The sequence below is a fragment of the Taudactylus pleione genome, unplaced genomic scaffold, assembly GCF_031769625.1.
Source record: "Taudactylus pleione unplaced genomic scaffold, aTauple2 ptg000910l, whole genome shotgun sequence".
In the NCBI taxonomy this organism is placed as follows: Eukaryota; Metazoa; Chordata; class Amphibia; order Anura; family Myobatrachidae; genus Taudactylus; species Taudactylus pleione.
Genome location: NW_028285311.1, coordinates 76,282 through 93,624, shown reverse-complemented (window position 1 = coordinate 93,624; position 17,343 = coordinate 76,282). Strand labels below are relative to the sequence as shown.

The 17,343-nt window shown below is 45.6% G+C and overlaps 2 protein-coding genes across 5 annotated transcripts in view; one reads left to right on the top strand and one right to left on the bottom strand.

Annotated features, from left to right (window-relative positions):
- Positions 1 to 17,343, bottom strand: part of LOC148473805 (uncharacterized) — a 70,342-nt gene that overhangs the window by 22,789 nt on the left and 30,210 nt on the right. The gene's annotated exons all lie outside the window — the stretch shown is intronic.
- On the top strand, positions 3,246 to 15,695 carry LOC148473806 (uncharacterized). Of its 4 annotated transcripts, none has more exons than XM_088459424.1 (7): positions 3,246 to 3,314; positions 7,426 to 7,493; positions 9,797 to 9,988; positions 11,565 to 11,643; positions 12,780 to 12,877; positions 13,021 to 13,321; positions 14,494 to 15,695. In XM_088459424.1, the coding sequence occupies exons 2-7, from the start codon at positions 7,428 to 7,430 to the stop codon at positions 15,249 to 15,251; spliced, it is 1,494 nt and encodes a 497-aa protein (XP_088315550.1). In that variant the 5' UTR covers positions 3,246 to 3,314; positions 7,426 to 7,427; the 3' UTR covers positions 15,252 to 15,695. The 4 variants fall into 4 exon arrangements, with proteins under 4 accessions (XP_088315550.1, XP_088315549.1, XP_088315546.1 ...); XM_088459423.1 differs by having other exon boundaries at positions 9,797 to 10,054; positions 14,497 to 15,695; XM_088459420.1 differs by having other exon boundaries at positions 9,797 to 10,054.

The following is a 17,343-nucleotide window of genomic DNA, read 5'->3' as shown; positions in this document are numbered from 1 at the left end:
TCTCCAGTCATCACCCAGACACATCCCTTGGTGTTACTGTATAATGTCTCATTCCCAGCAGTCACCTCTCCAGTCATCACCCAGACACATCCCCTGGTGTTACTGTATAATGTCCCATTCCCAGCAGTCAGCTCTCCAGTCATCACCCAGACACATCCCCTGGTGTTACTGTATAATGTCCCATTCCCAGCAGTCACCTCTCCAGTCATCACCCAGACACATCCCCTGGTGTTACTGTATAATGTCCCATTCCCAGCAGTCACCTCTAAAGTCATCACCCAGACACATCCCCTGGTGTTACTGTATAATGTCCCATACCCAGCAGTCACCTCTCCAGTCATCACCCAGACACATCCCCTGGTGTTACTGTATAATGTCCCATTCCCAGCAGTCACCTCTCCAGGCATCTCCCAGACACATCCCCTGGTGTTACTGTATAATGTCTCATTCCCAGCAGTCACCTCTCCAGTCATCACCCAGACACATCCCCTGGTGTTACTGTATAATGTCCCATTCTCAGCAGTCACCTCTCCAGTCATCACCCAGACACATCCCCTGGTGTTACTGTATAATGTCCCATACCCAGCAGTCACCTCTCCAGTCATCACCCAGACACATCCCCTGGTGTTACTGTATAATGTCCCATTCCCAGCAGTCACCTCTCCAGTCATCACCCAGACACATCCCCTGGTGTTACTGTATAATGTCCCATTCCCAGCAGTCACCTCCCCAGTCATCACCCAGACACATCCCCTGGTGTTACTGTATAATGTCCCATTCCCAGCAGTCACCTCTCCAGTCATCACCCAGACACATCCCCTGGTGTTACTGTATAATGTCTCATTCCCAGCAGTCACCTCTCCAGTCATCACCCACACACATCACCTGGTGTTACTGTATAATGTCCCATTCCCAGCACATCCCCTGGTGTTACTGTATAATGTCCCATTCCCAGCAGTCGCATCCCCAGTCATCACCCAGACACATCCCCTGGTGTTACTGTATACTGTCCCATTCCCAGCAGTCGCATCCCCGGTCATCACCCAGACACATCCCCTGGTGTTACTGTATACTGTCCCATTCCCAGCAGTCGCATCCCCGGTCATCACCCAGACACATCCCCTGGTGTTACTGTATACTGTCCCATTCCCAGCAGTCGCATCCCCGGTCATCACCCAGACACATCCCCTGGTGTTACTGTATAATGTCCCATACCCAGCAGTCACCTCTCCGGTCATCACCCAGACACATCCCCCGGTGTTACTGTATAATGTCCCATTCCCAGCAGTCACCTCTCCAGTCATCACCCAGACACATCCCCCGGTGTTACTGTATAATGTCCCATTCCCAGCAGTCACCTCTCCGGTCATCACCCAGACACATCCCCCGGTGTTACTGTATAATGTCCCATTCCCAGCAGTCACCTCTCCGGTCATCACCCAGACACATCCCCTGGTGTTACTGTATAATGGGCCAGAATCAGCACAGATTGCAAGTCTGCAAAAGCACGCATCCGGACGCTGCCAAATTATGCAAATGAATGTGATCGCAACATACACAATGCCTTGTAAGACAGCGAAAACATCGAGAATCATCGAACACATATGCACAATAGTGGTTGACCATACCTCACTCAGAAATTACTAAACTTCCTCTGTGCATCTAGGGCTCAAACTGCGTATGTCGTCATAGGGGCTTATTTATGCACGCCCCTTTAACGCCATCACCACCCACAAACAGCACTTCCTGTCACTCAATGCTGGATTTGTTGACCAAGGCGATTTAACACTTGCACAACTACAGCATCTTATTCAAAATGACAAAATCTGGTGCCTGTGTCCACTTAACCAACCTATTTATGCCCAAGTCCTTGTTGTACCAGGACAATTACAATTTCAATTTGTGTAAGAGACACAATTTTTTGTTAATACAAATTTAACATAGTGATCTAACTAGATCTAATTTTATTAATAAAACGTATTGAATAAATTGCTGGAGCACAAAGTGAATAAGAAGCTGTCCGAAAATTAAGATAACTTCAGCCTCGTTCTGTGCTGGGAGCTGTGTTATTCCCCCTCATATATCACTGTCCGGTCCCCTCTCACCTATATAATAATAATACCACATATGTGTGTGCTGGGAGCTGTGTTATTCCCCCACATATATCACTGTACGGTCCCCTCTCCCCTATATAATAATAATACCACATATCAGTGTGTACTGGGAGCTGTGTTATTCCCCCTCATATATCACTGTACAGTCCCCTCCCCCCTATATAATAATAATAATAATAATAATACCACATAGTGTGTGCTGGGAGCTGTGTTATTCCCCCTCATATATCACTGTACAGACCCCTCTCCCCTATATAATAATAATACCACATATCAGTGTGTGCTGGGAGCTGTGTTATTCCCCCTCATATATCACTGTACGGTCCCCTCTCCCTATATAATAATAATACCACATATCAGTGTGTGCTGGGAGCTGTGTTATTCCCCCTCATATATCACTGTACGGTCCCCTCTCCCTATATAATAATAATACCACATATCAGTGTGTGCTGGGAGCTGTGTTATTCCCCCTCATATATCACTGTACGGTCCCCTCTCCCTATATAATAATAATACCACATATCAGTGTGTGCTGGGAGCTGTGTTATTCCCCCTCATATATCACTGTACAGTCACCTCTCCCCTATATAATAATAATACCACATATCAGTGTGTGCTGGGAGCTGGGTTATTCCCCCTCATATATCACTGTACAGTCACCTCTCCCCTATATAATAATAATACCACATATCAGTGTGTGCTGGGAGCTGTGTTATTCCCCCTCATATATCACTGTACAGTCCCCTCTCCCCTATATTATAATATAATATATACAGGACACGTTACCTGGCTCCGGCTGTCAGGAATGTCTATGATAAAATGGCAGCTAAAGCCCCTGTGGCCCCGCCCCCTCTGCTCTGTGACTGGGAGACTATAAGAATATGGCCGCCGGTCACCGTACATGAGGACATCATTAGACTATACAGCTGTTACTCTAGTGATGAAGCTGTGAGCGGCAGGTGCAGGGGGTCTTCTGGTTACAGGACGTCCTTCCTACTTTGTGCCGCCTGATTGGCTACTCGCTGCTGCCAATCACCGAACTGAGAGGAACGAGAGGAGGGCGGGCACTATGATAGGAGGGGCGGGGCAGACAGTAGCCTTAGCCCCACGGAGGAGAGAGGGGCGTGGCTATATAGAGGGGCGTGTCTTCTTGTATAACTGCTACTTCCGGGTGACGGTCCCAGCAGGAATAAGCAGCAGGTGATGGTATTTATTGTTATTATACAGGGGGAGCAGAATGTGGTGCCTCATTATAATCATACAGGTAGATCAGACACCAGTGTTCTATATAATACACGTGTAACAGACACTGGTGCACTGGTGTTACTATAATACAGCTGGAGCAGCCTTTAATGCTGCACTTTGAGTATACAGGTAGAGCAGATGCCAGAACTTTTTGTTACTCTAATACAGCTGGAGGAGACTCTGGTGCTGCATTATCATACAGGTGTAGCAGACCCCAGTGTTGGTATGATACAGGAGGAGCAGAACCTTTTGTTACTATAATACAGCTGGAGCAGACTCTGGTGTTGTATTCTCTTTATACAGGTGGAGCAGAAACCAGTGCTTGTATAATACAGGTGGAGCAGAACCTTTTGTTATAATAGTACAGCTAGAGCAGACTGCTGCATTATTTTTATACAGGTGGAGCAGACCCCAGTGTTGGTATAATACAGGTGGAGCAGGCTCTGGTGCTGCATTATCATTATACAAATAGCAAAAGCAGAAAGTTCTCTCTTTTTTGGGGCACTCACCCTACTAATAATAAAGTGTAACCTGTAATAGTGTCAGTAAGAAATGACCGAGGTGTTATCTGTATAGCGCAATAAGTCAGGAAATACACAGAACGTAACATAAAGAGGATATAAAGCCTGGTCTAACCAGGGCCAATAACCCCTCAGCACTGACCAGCTGTGTGATGGGAGACGTATATAGTGATTATCTGTATCATTTATGGTCAGACAAATACATCATGGCCCAGTGCTGTGTGTGTGTATATAGAGAGAGAGAACGGAAGGTGCGGCACTCACAGCATACAACAACAGCTGACAAGAGGCGGTGGGGTATATCAACCTTTTAGTTCAATAAAGACTTTTTTCAAGATAACAAAGCTGTACACAAACATACCTTATATACAGGCATCTCATCACACGTGAAGCCGTTTCCCCGGCTCTGGGACTGCGCACCCGCCCGGCGGCGCTGTTGGATGACGTCATCACGCTGTCAGTGGACGCTCATACCTATGACACCATCACCATGGTTACTAAAGTAACTCCTAATGGACAAAAATGAGTACATATAAAAAGACATGTAAAGAAACACAATACACATACATGACTGCCTATTGCACCAATCACATGGCTCTCAGCTGGGGGCTAAGTAATGGTAAGTTTAGTCGCTACAAGCTAAAGAGACCCCTAACAGCTGACATCTTGGACCAATATCAAGAAAAAAGCCCACAGAGAAGCTAATACATAAACTTTATGTTACCATTATACGCACAAAGTCAGAAAAGCTGACACATCAGTGCGATATTGGAGAACTCACAGTTGGGCTACTAAATGAATTTATAGTGCCTTTGTACCTAAGGCTCCATGAGGACAGATTAAAGTTACAAAACACTATCATATGAAATACTTTCATTTAGGCCCCTAGGATGGACCACATCCAAACGGGATATCCAACGTGCTTCACACTGTAATAATTTTGAAGCTCGATCACCTCCACGCAAAGGGGGGGAAGGTGGTCAATCATATGGTAGCGTATGCTGGCCAAGGGATGTTTAAATATGGCAAAGTGCCGAGCTACCGGCTGTTCACTAGTGCCTGATTCTAGGGCTTGACGAATGGCGGAGCGGTGTGCCGCCATACGCTCCTTAAATTTCCTTTCGGTCTTACCAATGTAGGTGAGGCCGCATGGGCAGATGACTTGATAAACCACATAACTTGTATTGCAGTTCAATAAGTACTTGATGGAGATCTTTTTTCCACTATGGGGATGCGAAACCGAATTACCTACAATGAGATATTGACATGTGATACACGGGCATTTAATGCAACCCACTTTTGCATGTGTAAAGAACCTAGTTGAGGGATTTTCATTCAACTTAGAAATATCGGTCTTCACCAAGCGATCACGCAAATTGCTTCCTTGTGAATAACTTGGCATAAGCTGGGCACCAGTAAGATGTAAATTGCTGTCTGATTCGATGATAGGCCAATGTTTCTTAGAAACTTGGTTAATCACTTGGGACGCTGTGTTAAACCTGTTGACCCAAGGAAATTTTGGAATAGAAGAATTTTTCCTCTCTTTCCGTGATAAAAGTTGATCTCTTATTAAGCACCATAACTTTTGCTTTAGTTTGCTCTAAGGCTTTTCGTGAGTATCTTCTGGCATAAAACCTTTCAATAAGCTCATTTAGTTGATTGCTGGCTCTCAAAGGATCACTATTGATACGCCTCACCCCAATCATTTGTGAGTAGGGGAGCCCCCGGATCAGACTCTCAGTTTTGCACTTGTAGCAGCAAATTTCTATCTGTGGGTTTTGTGTATAATGTTGTAATTATAGAGTTGTTATCAATAATTATTTTGACATCTAGAAAATGAATTTCTTGCCTACTCATGTTAATAGGTTAATTGATTTTATTATGATTTTCCATGAATAGCTGGAACTCATGTCCTTCTCCACTCCAAAAATTGAGCAGATCATCAATGAAACAAGAGTAGGAAAATATCTTTTAAACAACCTGTGTATCGCTATACTTCAAACATTACGATATTCGCATAGACCGGGGCTGCGCTAGAACCCATAGCGCAGCCCTTTGTCTGTAGGAAAAAGCTTTTATCATAGATAAAGAAGTTGTTAGTAGCAATTCCAGTGATTTTTTTACAAATACCAAACTGAAATCATGAGGAATCTAATTATATAAAGAGACTACATCAATTCCTATAAGTCAACAAGTTTTAGGTACACAAGCAATAGATTTAATTCTCTCCAGCAAGCTGGTGGTATCAAGTAAGAACGAAGGTTTGTTCTGAATAAGGGGCTGCAATAAATTATCCCAAATAATTGCACAGGGCTGTAATAGCGAGCCCCTAGCCGAGACTATGGGGCATCCGGGCGGAGGATCAATGCCTTTGTGGATCTTAGGAATCAAGTAAAACAGGGGTTACTATTGGAAAAGCTGGAATTAATGACTCTATAAGTTTTGCTGTGATCAATTGCAAGTCCATAGCCTGTTGAAGAATAGTCATTATTTTTTTCTTGCATGATGCTGTAGGGTCACCAGGAAGCTTAGAATACACATCTCTATCAGAAAGTTGGCATTCAGCTTCTAATCGATAATCAGTAAGGTCCTGCAGCACTATAGCGCCGCCCTTGTCCACAGGGCGGATTATAAGATTTTTGTTGTTGGATAATGCAAACAGTGCTTGGCGTTCCAAGACAGAGCGGTTAGGGTGAATCGGAACTTTTTTTATTTCAGTGCTCGCTAACTCATGGTCCAAGATTCTGACGTATGTTTTGATGTTGGAGTTTGATTGGGGTTCAAAAGAGCAGCGGGGGCCCACAGCTTTCAATTTAGAAGGAATTTGATCCTTGTTTTCCATCACTTGATCTTTAAAAAATTCTTTGAGTTTAAGTTTTCTCTGTAGGGTATTTTTCTCTATGTCCCATTGAAACTCATTGAAGGGTACAGTAGGGACAAATTAAAGATTAAATAGTAGGTCTTTCGGGACCGAGGTGGCTTCCCTGCATCAAGATTATTGGCCATGAGAGGACCTTTGGTGTGACCTCCAGCAATGCCGTGTGGTGGTCAGTGAGCAGCCCTATGAAGCTGGGGCAGAGGAACTTCTGAGAAACACTGACCTAGACTCTATGGCTCTGGGAATGAGGGGACTTAGTGGTCACTCAGTGTACTCTTACATTTATATAGGCAACATGATAGCGTAGTGGACAGCATTTCTACTCTGCTCTGTGGTCGTGAATTCAATTCCCAACCAAGGTCCTGTATGTGTGGATTCTGTAGGTTTTTCCTTGTTTGCATTGATTTCTTCCAGGTGCTCTGGTTTCTTCCCATTCTCCAAAGCCACACTGGTAGGTTAGTTGGCTTCTTTCATAAATACCCCTGGTGTGTGTGTGTGTGTATAGGCTGTCCATGTGGTAGGAAATGTAGATTGTAAACTCCCCTGGGGCAGGGACAGATGTGATTAAATATTCCCTGTAAAGCACTGTGTAATATGTGCACACAACATACATAACTGGTAAGAAATAGCATCTAATAATTATATTTATTCCTATATTTCTGTGCAGTGATGAGTCACATGACTGCGAGGATACTAAATCTCACACTGGAGATCATCTACCTGCTGACTGGGGAGGTGAGCGAATCTGAGCATGTCAGAGTGACTTCACTTATATCTATAGTAATAATACAGGGACATGACTGGGGAGGTGAGAGGGTCTGGGAGTGTCACAGTGACATTACTTATATCTATAGTAATTATACAGGGACATGACTGGGGAGGTGAGGGGATCTGGGAGTGTCACAGTGACATCACATATCTATAGTAATTATACAGGGACATGACTGGGGAGGTGAGGGGATCTGGGAGTGTCACAGTGACATCACTTATATCTATAGTAATAATACAGTGACATGACTGGGGAGGTGAGGGGATCTGGGAGTGTCACAGTGACATCACTTATATCTATAGTAATAATACAGGGACATAACTGGGGAGGTGAGAGGGTCTGGGAGTGTCACAGTGATATCACTCATCTATAGTAATAATACAGGGACATGGCTGGGGAGGTGAGAGGGATCTGGTAGTGTCACAGTGACATCACTTATATCTATAGTAATTATACAGGGACATGACTGGGGAGGTGAGGGGATCTGGGAGTGTCACAGTGACATCACATATCTATAGTAATTATACAGGGACATGACTGGGGAGGTGAGGGGATCTGGGAGTGTCACAGTGACATCACTTATATCTATAGTAATAATACAGGGACATAACTGGGGAGGTGAGAGGGTCTGGGAGTGTCACAGTGATATCACTCATCTATAGTAATAATACAGGGACATGACTGGGGAGGTGAGAGGATCTGGGAGTGTCACAGTGACATCACTTATATCTATAGTAATAATACAGGGACATGACTGGGGAGGTGAGGGGATCTGGTAGTGTCACAGTGATATCACTCATATCTATAGTAATAATACAGGGACATGACTGGGGAGGTGAGGGGATCTGGTAGTGTCACAGTGATATCACTCATATCTATAGTAATAATACAGGGACATGACTGGGGGAGGTGAGGGGATCTGGGAGTGTTACTGTGACATCACTTATATCTATAGTAATAATACAGGGACATGACTGGGGGAGGTGAGGGGATCTGGGAGTGTCACAGTGACATCACTTATATCTATAGTAATAATACAGGGACATGACTGGGGAGGTGAGGGGATCTGGGGTGTCACAGTGATATCACTCATATCTATAGTAATAATACAGGGACATGACTGGGGAGGTGAGGGAATCTGGGAGTGTCACAGTGACATCACTTATATCTATAGTAATAATACAGGGACATAACTGGGGAGGTGAGAGGGTCTGGGAGTGTCACAGTGATATCACTCATCTATAGTAATAATACAGGGACATGACTGGGGAGGTGAGGGGATCTGGGAGTGTCACAGTGACATCACTTATATCTATAGTAATAATACAGGGACATGACTGGGGAGGTGAGGGGATCTGGTAGTGTCACAGTGATATCACTCATATCTATAGTAATAATACAGGAACAATGACTGGGGAGGTGAGGGGATCTGGGAGTGTTACTGTGACATCACTTATATCTATAGTAATAATACAGGGACATGACTGGGGGAGGTGAGGGGATCTGGGAGTGTCACAGTGACATCACTTATATCTATAGTAATAATACAGGGACATGAATGGGGATCTGGAAATGTCACAGTGACATCACTTATATCTATAGTAATAATACAGGAACAATGACTGGGGAGGTGAGGGGATCTGGGAGTGTCACTGTGACATCACTTATATCTATAGTAATAATACAGTGACATGACTGGGAAGGTGAAAGGTTCTGGGAGTGTCACAGTGACATCACTTATATCTATAGTAATAATACAGGGACATGACTGGGGAGGTGAGGGGATCTGGGAGTGTCACAGTGACATCACTTATATCTGTAGTAATAATACAGGGACATGACTGGGGGGGGGTGAGGGGATCTGGGAGTGTCACAGTGACATCACTTATATCTATAGTAATAATACAGGGACATGACTGGGGAGGTGAAAGGTTCTGGGAGTGTCACTGTGACATCACTTATATCTATAGTAATATCCGAGCAGCAGGGAGTCGTTCTCGGATATAGTATTAATCCCACAGTTCTCACTGTAGTTGGTATGTATTACATTGCTATCAGTATGTTGTTCTTTCTCTGTCACTTACAAAAAAGTTTTTGGGGCTGCTAGAGATACTATATACTCCACATTTTCATATATATGGGAGATTGTTATAAGATGTTTTTTTTGTAAAATAGTCTACTTGAATTTTATGCAATTTGATCACCTGAATAAACCGTCTCATTTAGGTGGTTTAATTGACCTTCTCATTGATATTTTCCCAATACACAGGATTACACAGTAGTGAAGAAGACATCCAGTGAGTGTGAGACACCCAGCAGCCGTCTCCGTATGTCAGGAGGACTGAGCAGGACCCAGAGCCCCATCATGGTGCCTCCACCTCACTCACTGATACTAGAGAGAGACAATGACCAGAAGATCCTGGAGCTCACCAACAAGATCATTCAGCTGCTGACTGGAGTGGTGACTTCTGGGAATGGGACATTATACAGTAACACCAGGGGATGTGTCTCGATCATGACTGGAGAGGTTACTGCTGGGAATGGGACATTATACAGTAACACCAGGGGATGTGTCTGGGTGATGACTGGAGAGGTGACTGCTGGGAATGGGACATTATACAGTAACACCAGGGGATGTGTCTGGGTGATGACTGGAGAGGTGACTGCTGAGAATGGGACATTAAACAGTAACACCAGGGGATGTGTCTGGGTGATGACTGGAGAGGGGACTGCTGGGAATGGGACATTGTACAGTAACACCAGGGGATGTGTCTGGGTGATGATTGGAGAGGGGCATGCTGGGAATGGGACATTATACAGTAACACCAGGGGATGTGTCTGGTTGATGACTAGAGAGGTGACTGCTGGGAATGGGACATTATACAGTAACACCAGGGGATGTGTCTGGGTGGTGACTGGAGAGGTGACTGCTGGGAATGGGACATTACACAGTAACACCAGGGGATGTGTCTGGGTGGTGACTGGAGAGGTGACTGCTGGGAATGGGACACTATACAGTAACACCAGGGGATGTGTCTGGGTGGTGACTGGAGAGGTGACTGCTGGGAATGGGACATTACACAGTAACACCAGGGGATGTGTCTGGGTGATGACTGGAGAGGGGCATGCTGGGAATGGGACATTATACAGTAACACCAGGGGATGTGTCTGGTTTTTGACTGGAGAGGTGACTGCTGGGAATGGGACATTATACAGTAACACCAGGGGATGTGTCTGGGTGGTGACTGGAGAGGTGACTGCTGGGAATGGGACATTACACAGTAACACCAGGGGATGTGTCTGGGTGATGACTGGAGAGGGGCATGCTGGGAATGGGACATTATACAGTAACACCAGGGGATGTGTCTGGTTGATGACTGGAGAGGTGACTGCTGGGAATGGGACATTATACAGTAACACCAGGGGATGTGTCTGGGTGATGACTGCAGAGGTGACTGCTGGGAATGGGACATTATACAGTAACACCAGGGGATGTGTCTGGGTGGTGACTGGAGAGGTGACTGCTGGGAATGGGACATTACACAGTAACACCAGGGGATGTGTCTGGGTGGTGACTGCAGAGGTGACTGCTGGGAATGGGACACTATACAGTAACACCAGGGGATGTGTCTGGGTGATGACTGGAGAGGTGACTGCTTAGAATGGGACATTATACAGTAACACCAGGGGTTGTGTCTGGGTGGTGACTGGAGAGGTCACTGCTGGGAATGGGACATTATACAGTAACACCAGGGGATGTGTCTGGGTGATGACTGGAGAGGTGACTGCTGGGAATGGGACATTATACAGTAACACCAGGGGTTGTGTCTGGGTGGTGACTGGAGAGGTCACTGCTGGGAATGGGACATTATACAGTAACACCAGGGGATGTGTCTGGGTGATGACTGGAGAGGTGAGTGCTGGGAATGGGACATTATACAGTAACACCCGGGGATGTGTCTGGGTGATGACTGTATCATTGTGTGTGTCAGGTTCCTATAAGGTGTCAGGATGTCACTGTCTATGTCTCCATGCAGGAGGGGGAGTATATAGAGGAATACAGGGCTCTGTACAAGGACGTGATGATGGAGAATCACCAGCCCCTCACCTCACTGGGTAAGAGGAGACTGGCATTTATTGTACAGGGGAGAGCAGGTATGGGGGCCCCCTATATACACATCACCTGATAATCACTTATAGATGTGTCGTCTTACATCTGTCCTCAATACGCCACAGCGTGACTTGCCTGGCAGCTCACTCTGGTCCCATGCAACTCTGCTAAAGTTGAGCATCTTTCATACAGATGTGTCCTCAAATCTAACCTAAATAACAGAACACAGTGGCCCTGATTCAGAGCCGGACACTCTGACAGAGCGCTCGCTCTGAATCAGGGCCGTCCTTCGATTTATTTTAGAGCGGCCTCCTGGTCGCTCACATAGCTGTGGGTGACCACCCACAGCTATAGCGAGCGGCCAGGAAGATGGTCTCGATGGTCAAGATCATCGCGACCATCGGGCTTGCGACGAGACCCTTGCGGTAGGGTCTCATTGTGATGTCACTTGTGATGTCAGTGGGGCCGGCCCTAGACGGAACGCCTCCGTCTGTGTAGCCACGCCCCTGGCCCACCCAGCAAAGGGGGCGTGCTGTCACTCAACATCGACAGCATGCCCCCTTTGTAGCGAGACCCGGAGCGACGGCTTGCCCGTCGCTATCCGGGTCTCGCGCATGCGCACGACAGAGCCGGCTCCGTCGTGCGCAAGCGCACTGGGCCAACATCGACCCGCTTGTGAGCGCACAGCTTTCGCGAGCGGGTCTGAATCAGGCCCAGTGTGACTTGCCTGGTGTGAGTGAGCCACCAGGTCCTGTGCTACTAGGACACACCAGCAGACTGTGCTGATTAATGTGATATGTGACACTTGTATATCTGTTTGCACCTATGTCTGTATATGAAGCACAGCGGAACTTGGAATGAAAAAAGCTGCGGCCGCTACATTGTAGCACTTCGTATACAGATTCAAAGACTCAGTCGCACACAGATATACAAGTGCTGCATGTCAATTAATCTGCTGGTTTCTTTGCATTGTCACTTAGATGGATTTTCAGCAAAAAAAGTTGCAAAAAAGTCACCTGGCGCTAGCAGTGTCTCATGGGACTTGGCGTTCCGTAAGGGGCTTTTTGTCTCGACTGCAGCAAAGATGTGTAAGGGCACATCTATATATACAATGTACTCAGTCACTGTGTGTCTCCTACAGATGGACCCAGTAACAGAAATACCCCAGAGAGATGTCCCTGTTCTCTTTATTCACAGGATTGTACAGAGAAGAATCACAGGATCCCACAGGAGCATCAGGTAGGTGGGATTTAGGGTCTCACCAGTATACAACAGTGACTATCACTACATGATGCATAGATAAGCTGTGTGTGTCTTATACACTGATATTATACTGTTTAGTCTCAATTAAATCAGACATTATTGTTATATGGATCATTTAGAGTGAAGATCTTGCTGATATTAAGGCAGAAGATACAGATGGAGAAGAGATGTATGTGACTGATAATATGGCAGAAGATATAGAGGGAGAAGAAGCGACGTATGTGATTGATATGAAGGCAGAAGATATAGAGGGAGAAGAAGAGATGTATGTGACTGATATGAAGGCAGAAGATATAGAGGGAGAAGAAGAGACGTATGTGACTGATATGAAGGCAGAAGATATAGAGGGAGAAGAAGAGATATATATGAGAAGTGATAAGCAGTGTAAGGAGGAACAAATCCCTACAGACATCAGCACAGGTGAGTTATAAACACATCACATATTCTCCTTACTTACTCAGTCACCACATCAATGTAAAAGTTTATGAGGGAATTGTATCTGCAAAGTGGGGTAGTCAGCTGCCATCAACCCCTATTAGTCTCATGCTCTCCCCCCTCACATCATATCACTGTGTGTTACCAGCCCAGTGATCTGGCCAGTCTCCTCCCCTCAATTTCTGGTGTATCTCATACATCAGGAGCCATCAGCCCCTATTATACCCCTGCTCTCCCCCCCCTCACATCATGTCACTGTGTGTTACCAGCCCAGAGATCTGACCAGTCTCCTCCCTGCACTCTAAAACCATATACTCCCACATCACAACAAACTCCATGTATACACACACAAAGCTATAAGCACACACTTATTATTGCACAGCCCTTCCACCAATGCTTGTCTACAATGATTGATTCAAACTATAATAGTACTGTCTGTGTGACACTTTGGAGAGAGGTGGTGAGTCTGATAGAGTGAGAGTTCCAGAGGTGAGGAGCAGCACAGGCAAAGTCTTGGAGGCAGGAGTGGGAGGATATAATGAGTTGGGTGGCGAGACGCCAGGCATTGGCAGAGCAAAGTACTGTAGGTGATGAGAGTGTGGAGGGAGGGATTTATAAAGAAATGAAGGGCGAAGACATATGGTGACTTTATAGGTGATTGTAAGGAGCTTGAAAGTATTCTGAAGGGGATGGGGAGCCAGTGTAGGACCTGTAGTAGAGGGGAGGCAGAAGCTGTAGTTTGGAGATGAGCTGGGTTGAGGACAGATTGCAGTGGAGAGAGATGGGTGTTGGGGAGGCCACATAGGAGGTGGCTGAAGTAGCCCTTTGTAGAGATGAACAATGAGTGGATGAGGGTCTTGGTTACCTCTAGGGTAAGAAAGGGTCTGATCCTGGAGATATTTTGAAGGTAGAAGTGGAAGACTGGGAGAGGGACTGAATGTGGGCATGGAAGCAGAGGGCGGAGTTAAGGATATCTCCAAGACAGCAGACTTGTGGGATAGAAGAGATGGTGAGGTTGTCGATGGAGGTGAGGGGACGCCAGATGGTGGGAAGACAATCTGCTCAGTGTTAGACATGTTAAGCTTAAGAAAGCACTGTGATATCCAAGAACATTTGCTCTCAATGTAAGTTGTTTATTCTTATACATTTGTTTCCAGAAGATGGACACACAAGCAGGAATACCTCGCAGAGAGATCTCATCGTGTCACCAGATTTTAAAATAGAAGATAAGAACATCCGACAGGATTCCTCAAGAGAAACTCCAATTACCCTAAATATACATCCAGCACTTCACAGTGCAGATATGTCATTTGGTCCCTCTAATCATGAGGAACGTTCTCCTCCTGATAATTCAGAACTTGCTACACACAGTACAGCTCATATAGGTAATAGAATATTATCTTGTTCTAAATCTGGTAAAAGTTCTATATGTCGGTCAGTTTCTGTTAGACATCAGAAAACTCACACAGGTAAGAAGCCATTTCCATGCTCTGAGTGTGGAAAATGTTTTACACAGAAATCTGATCTTGTTGCACATCAAAGATGTCACACAGGTGAGAAGCAATTTCTATGTTCTGAGTGTGGAAAATGTTTTACACTGATATCACATCTTGTTACACATCAGAGACGTCACAGAAGTGAGAAGCAATTTCCATGCTCTGAGTGTGGGAAAGGTTTTACAGTAAAATCTGATTTTGTTACACATCAGAGAACTCACACAGGTGAGAAACCATTTCCATGTTCTGAGTGTGGGAAGTGTTTTGCACAGAAATCAGATCTTGTTAAACATCAGAGACGTCACACAGGGGAGAAACCATTTCCATGCTCTGAGTGTGGGAAATGTTTTAATCAGAAATCAGATCTTCATAGACATCAGAGAACTAGACACAGGAGAAATACAACTTCAATGAGCTGATATTCATGGACCCAAAGTGCTGCACAGAGCACAATCCAGGTGTGTAGAGGGAAAACACAATGAATAGCATCTGAATAATGTGCACAATAAATACTAATCTGGGGAGACTCATCCTAGTTGGAGTTTCTACATCCTCATGGGACCCCAATAGTTCCTACCAATTGGTGTTTATTGTGCTACCATCACATACAGCTACAGTGTTATCAGCTCTGTATATGTGACCTGCAGACGCTCCTGGTGACTGACCACAGTGTGGTTTATGCTCTCACCATTTTATTCACCTATATCACATTTATATGCTTTGGATATTAAATAGCTGCTGATTATTTACACTATGGCCGATTGATGCAACTAATGTATATTAGGTACTGCATCGATACTAACTACTGTAAAAGCTGTGTACATTAATGTATATAATAATATAATAAAAGCCTTTGTGTCATACAGTATGCTGGATGTACCATTCACTCCCTGAAATCTAGATTCAGGGAACACAGATGAACATAGTAAAGGGTCACCAGCCGCACAGTGTATCGCAGCACTTTGCTACCAATCACAGCTGCGCTTCTGAAGACCTGTCACATGTAGGGGTGCAGCATGTGTGGAGGACAAGCAGGGGCGCAGACAGGCTCAGGAACTTATGTGCTAAAGAGGCATTATGGATGTTTACATTACAAACCTTGTTCCCACAAGGGCTCAGTGATACTATAGATCAGGGGTGGCCAACCCGCGGCTCTCGAGCCGCATGAGGCTCTTTTGAGCTTCTAATGCGCCTCTGCAGACCCCCCAATATTTACTGAGAATACTGGTCTCTGAAGCCATCAGAGACTAAAGAAGCCTCTGATCGCTTCAGAGGCCAGTGTTCCCAGTAATGCAATGCACGGGTGGTGTCCTGATGTCACTCGCCATGTGAGGAGTCCGCACTTCTGCTGGATCCAGTTAGATCCAGCAGGCGGCAGAAGCAGCAGCGACGGCGGGACTCAGGAACCCTGATGGCGTGGAGTGGTGCCAGCGTGAAGGTACGTTTCTTCATAGGGGTGTGGACTGGGAGGGGGAGCGCTAGTGCTGGGGGCACGACTACAGGGATATTGCAGGAGGGGCACAGCTAGAGGAGGCATTGCTTAATGGGCACAGCTACAACGGACAATGCAGAAGGGGCACAACTGCTGGAGGCATTGCTTAAAGGGCACAGCTCTAAGGGGGCATTGCAGAAGTGGTACAACTACAGAGTGCATTGCATAATGGGCACAGCTACAGGGGCATTGCTTAAAGGCCACAACTACTGAGGCAATTGCTTAATGGGCACAGCTACTGGGGGCACTGCATAAGGGCCACAACTAATGGGGGCATTGCATAATGGGCACAGCTACAAGGGGCATTTCAGAAGAGACACAACTACAGATGGCATTGCATAAGGGTCACAACTACAGGAGCCATTGCTTAAGGGACACAACTACAGGGGGCATTGCAGAAGGGGCACAACTACAGAGGGCATTGCATAGAGGGCACAGCTACAGGGGGCATTGTGTAATGGGCACAGCTACAGGGGACATTGTATAATGGGCACAGCTACAGGGGGCATTGCATAATGGGCAAAGCTACAGAGGGCATTGCATAAGGGCCACAACTACTGGGGGCATTGCTTAATGGCCACAACTACTGGGGGCATTGCATAATGTGCACAGCTACAGGGGGCACTGCATATGGGGCACAACTACAGGGGGCACAGCATAATGGTCACTGGCATTCTCAATGTATTTTATGTTTTTCTGGATTTCAATATGTATTTTTTGTGGATCTGCCTTGTTTCTGTGTATTTTGTGTGGATTTGTATTTTATGTGGATCTGGCTTGTTTCTGTGTATTTTGTGTGGATGTGTATTTTATGTGGATCTGGCTTGTTTCTGTGTATTATGTGAACATGGCTATTTCAATGTTTTCTATATTGCTCTGGCTTTTTTTGTCACTTGAACAGTGAAAAATGTATATTGAGAAGATTATGTAAAATGTGTATTTTCAATGTCCTGGGCTCGCCCCCAGCGTGACTAAAAAGGGTGGTGTGACACAAGGTCATGCTCCTGCAAATGTCATAC

Excerpts from the sequence above, each read along its gene's own strand:
- LOC148473806 (XM_088459420.1), top strand. The coding sequence starts at position 7,428 with ATGAGTCACATGACTGCGAGGATACTAAATCTCACACTGGAGATCATC. Across the intron at positions 7,494-9,796 it reads TCTACCTGCTGACTGGGGAG|GATTACACAGTAGTGAAGAA; the intron begins GTGAGCGAATCT and ends CCCAATACACAG. Across the intron at positions 11,644-12,779 it reads CCAGCCCCTCACCTCACTGG|ATGGACCCAGTAACAGAAAT; the intron begins GTAAGAGGAGAC and ends TGTCTCCTACAG.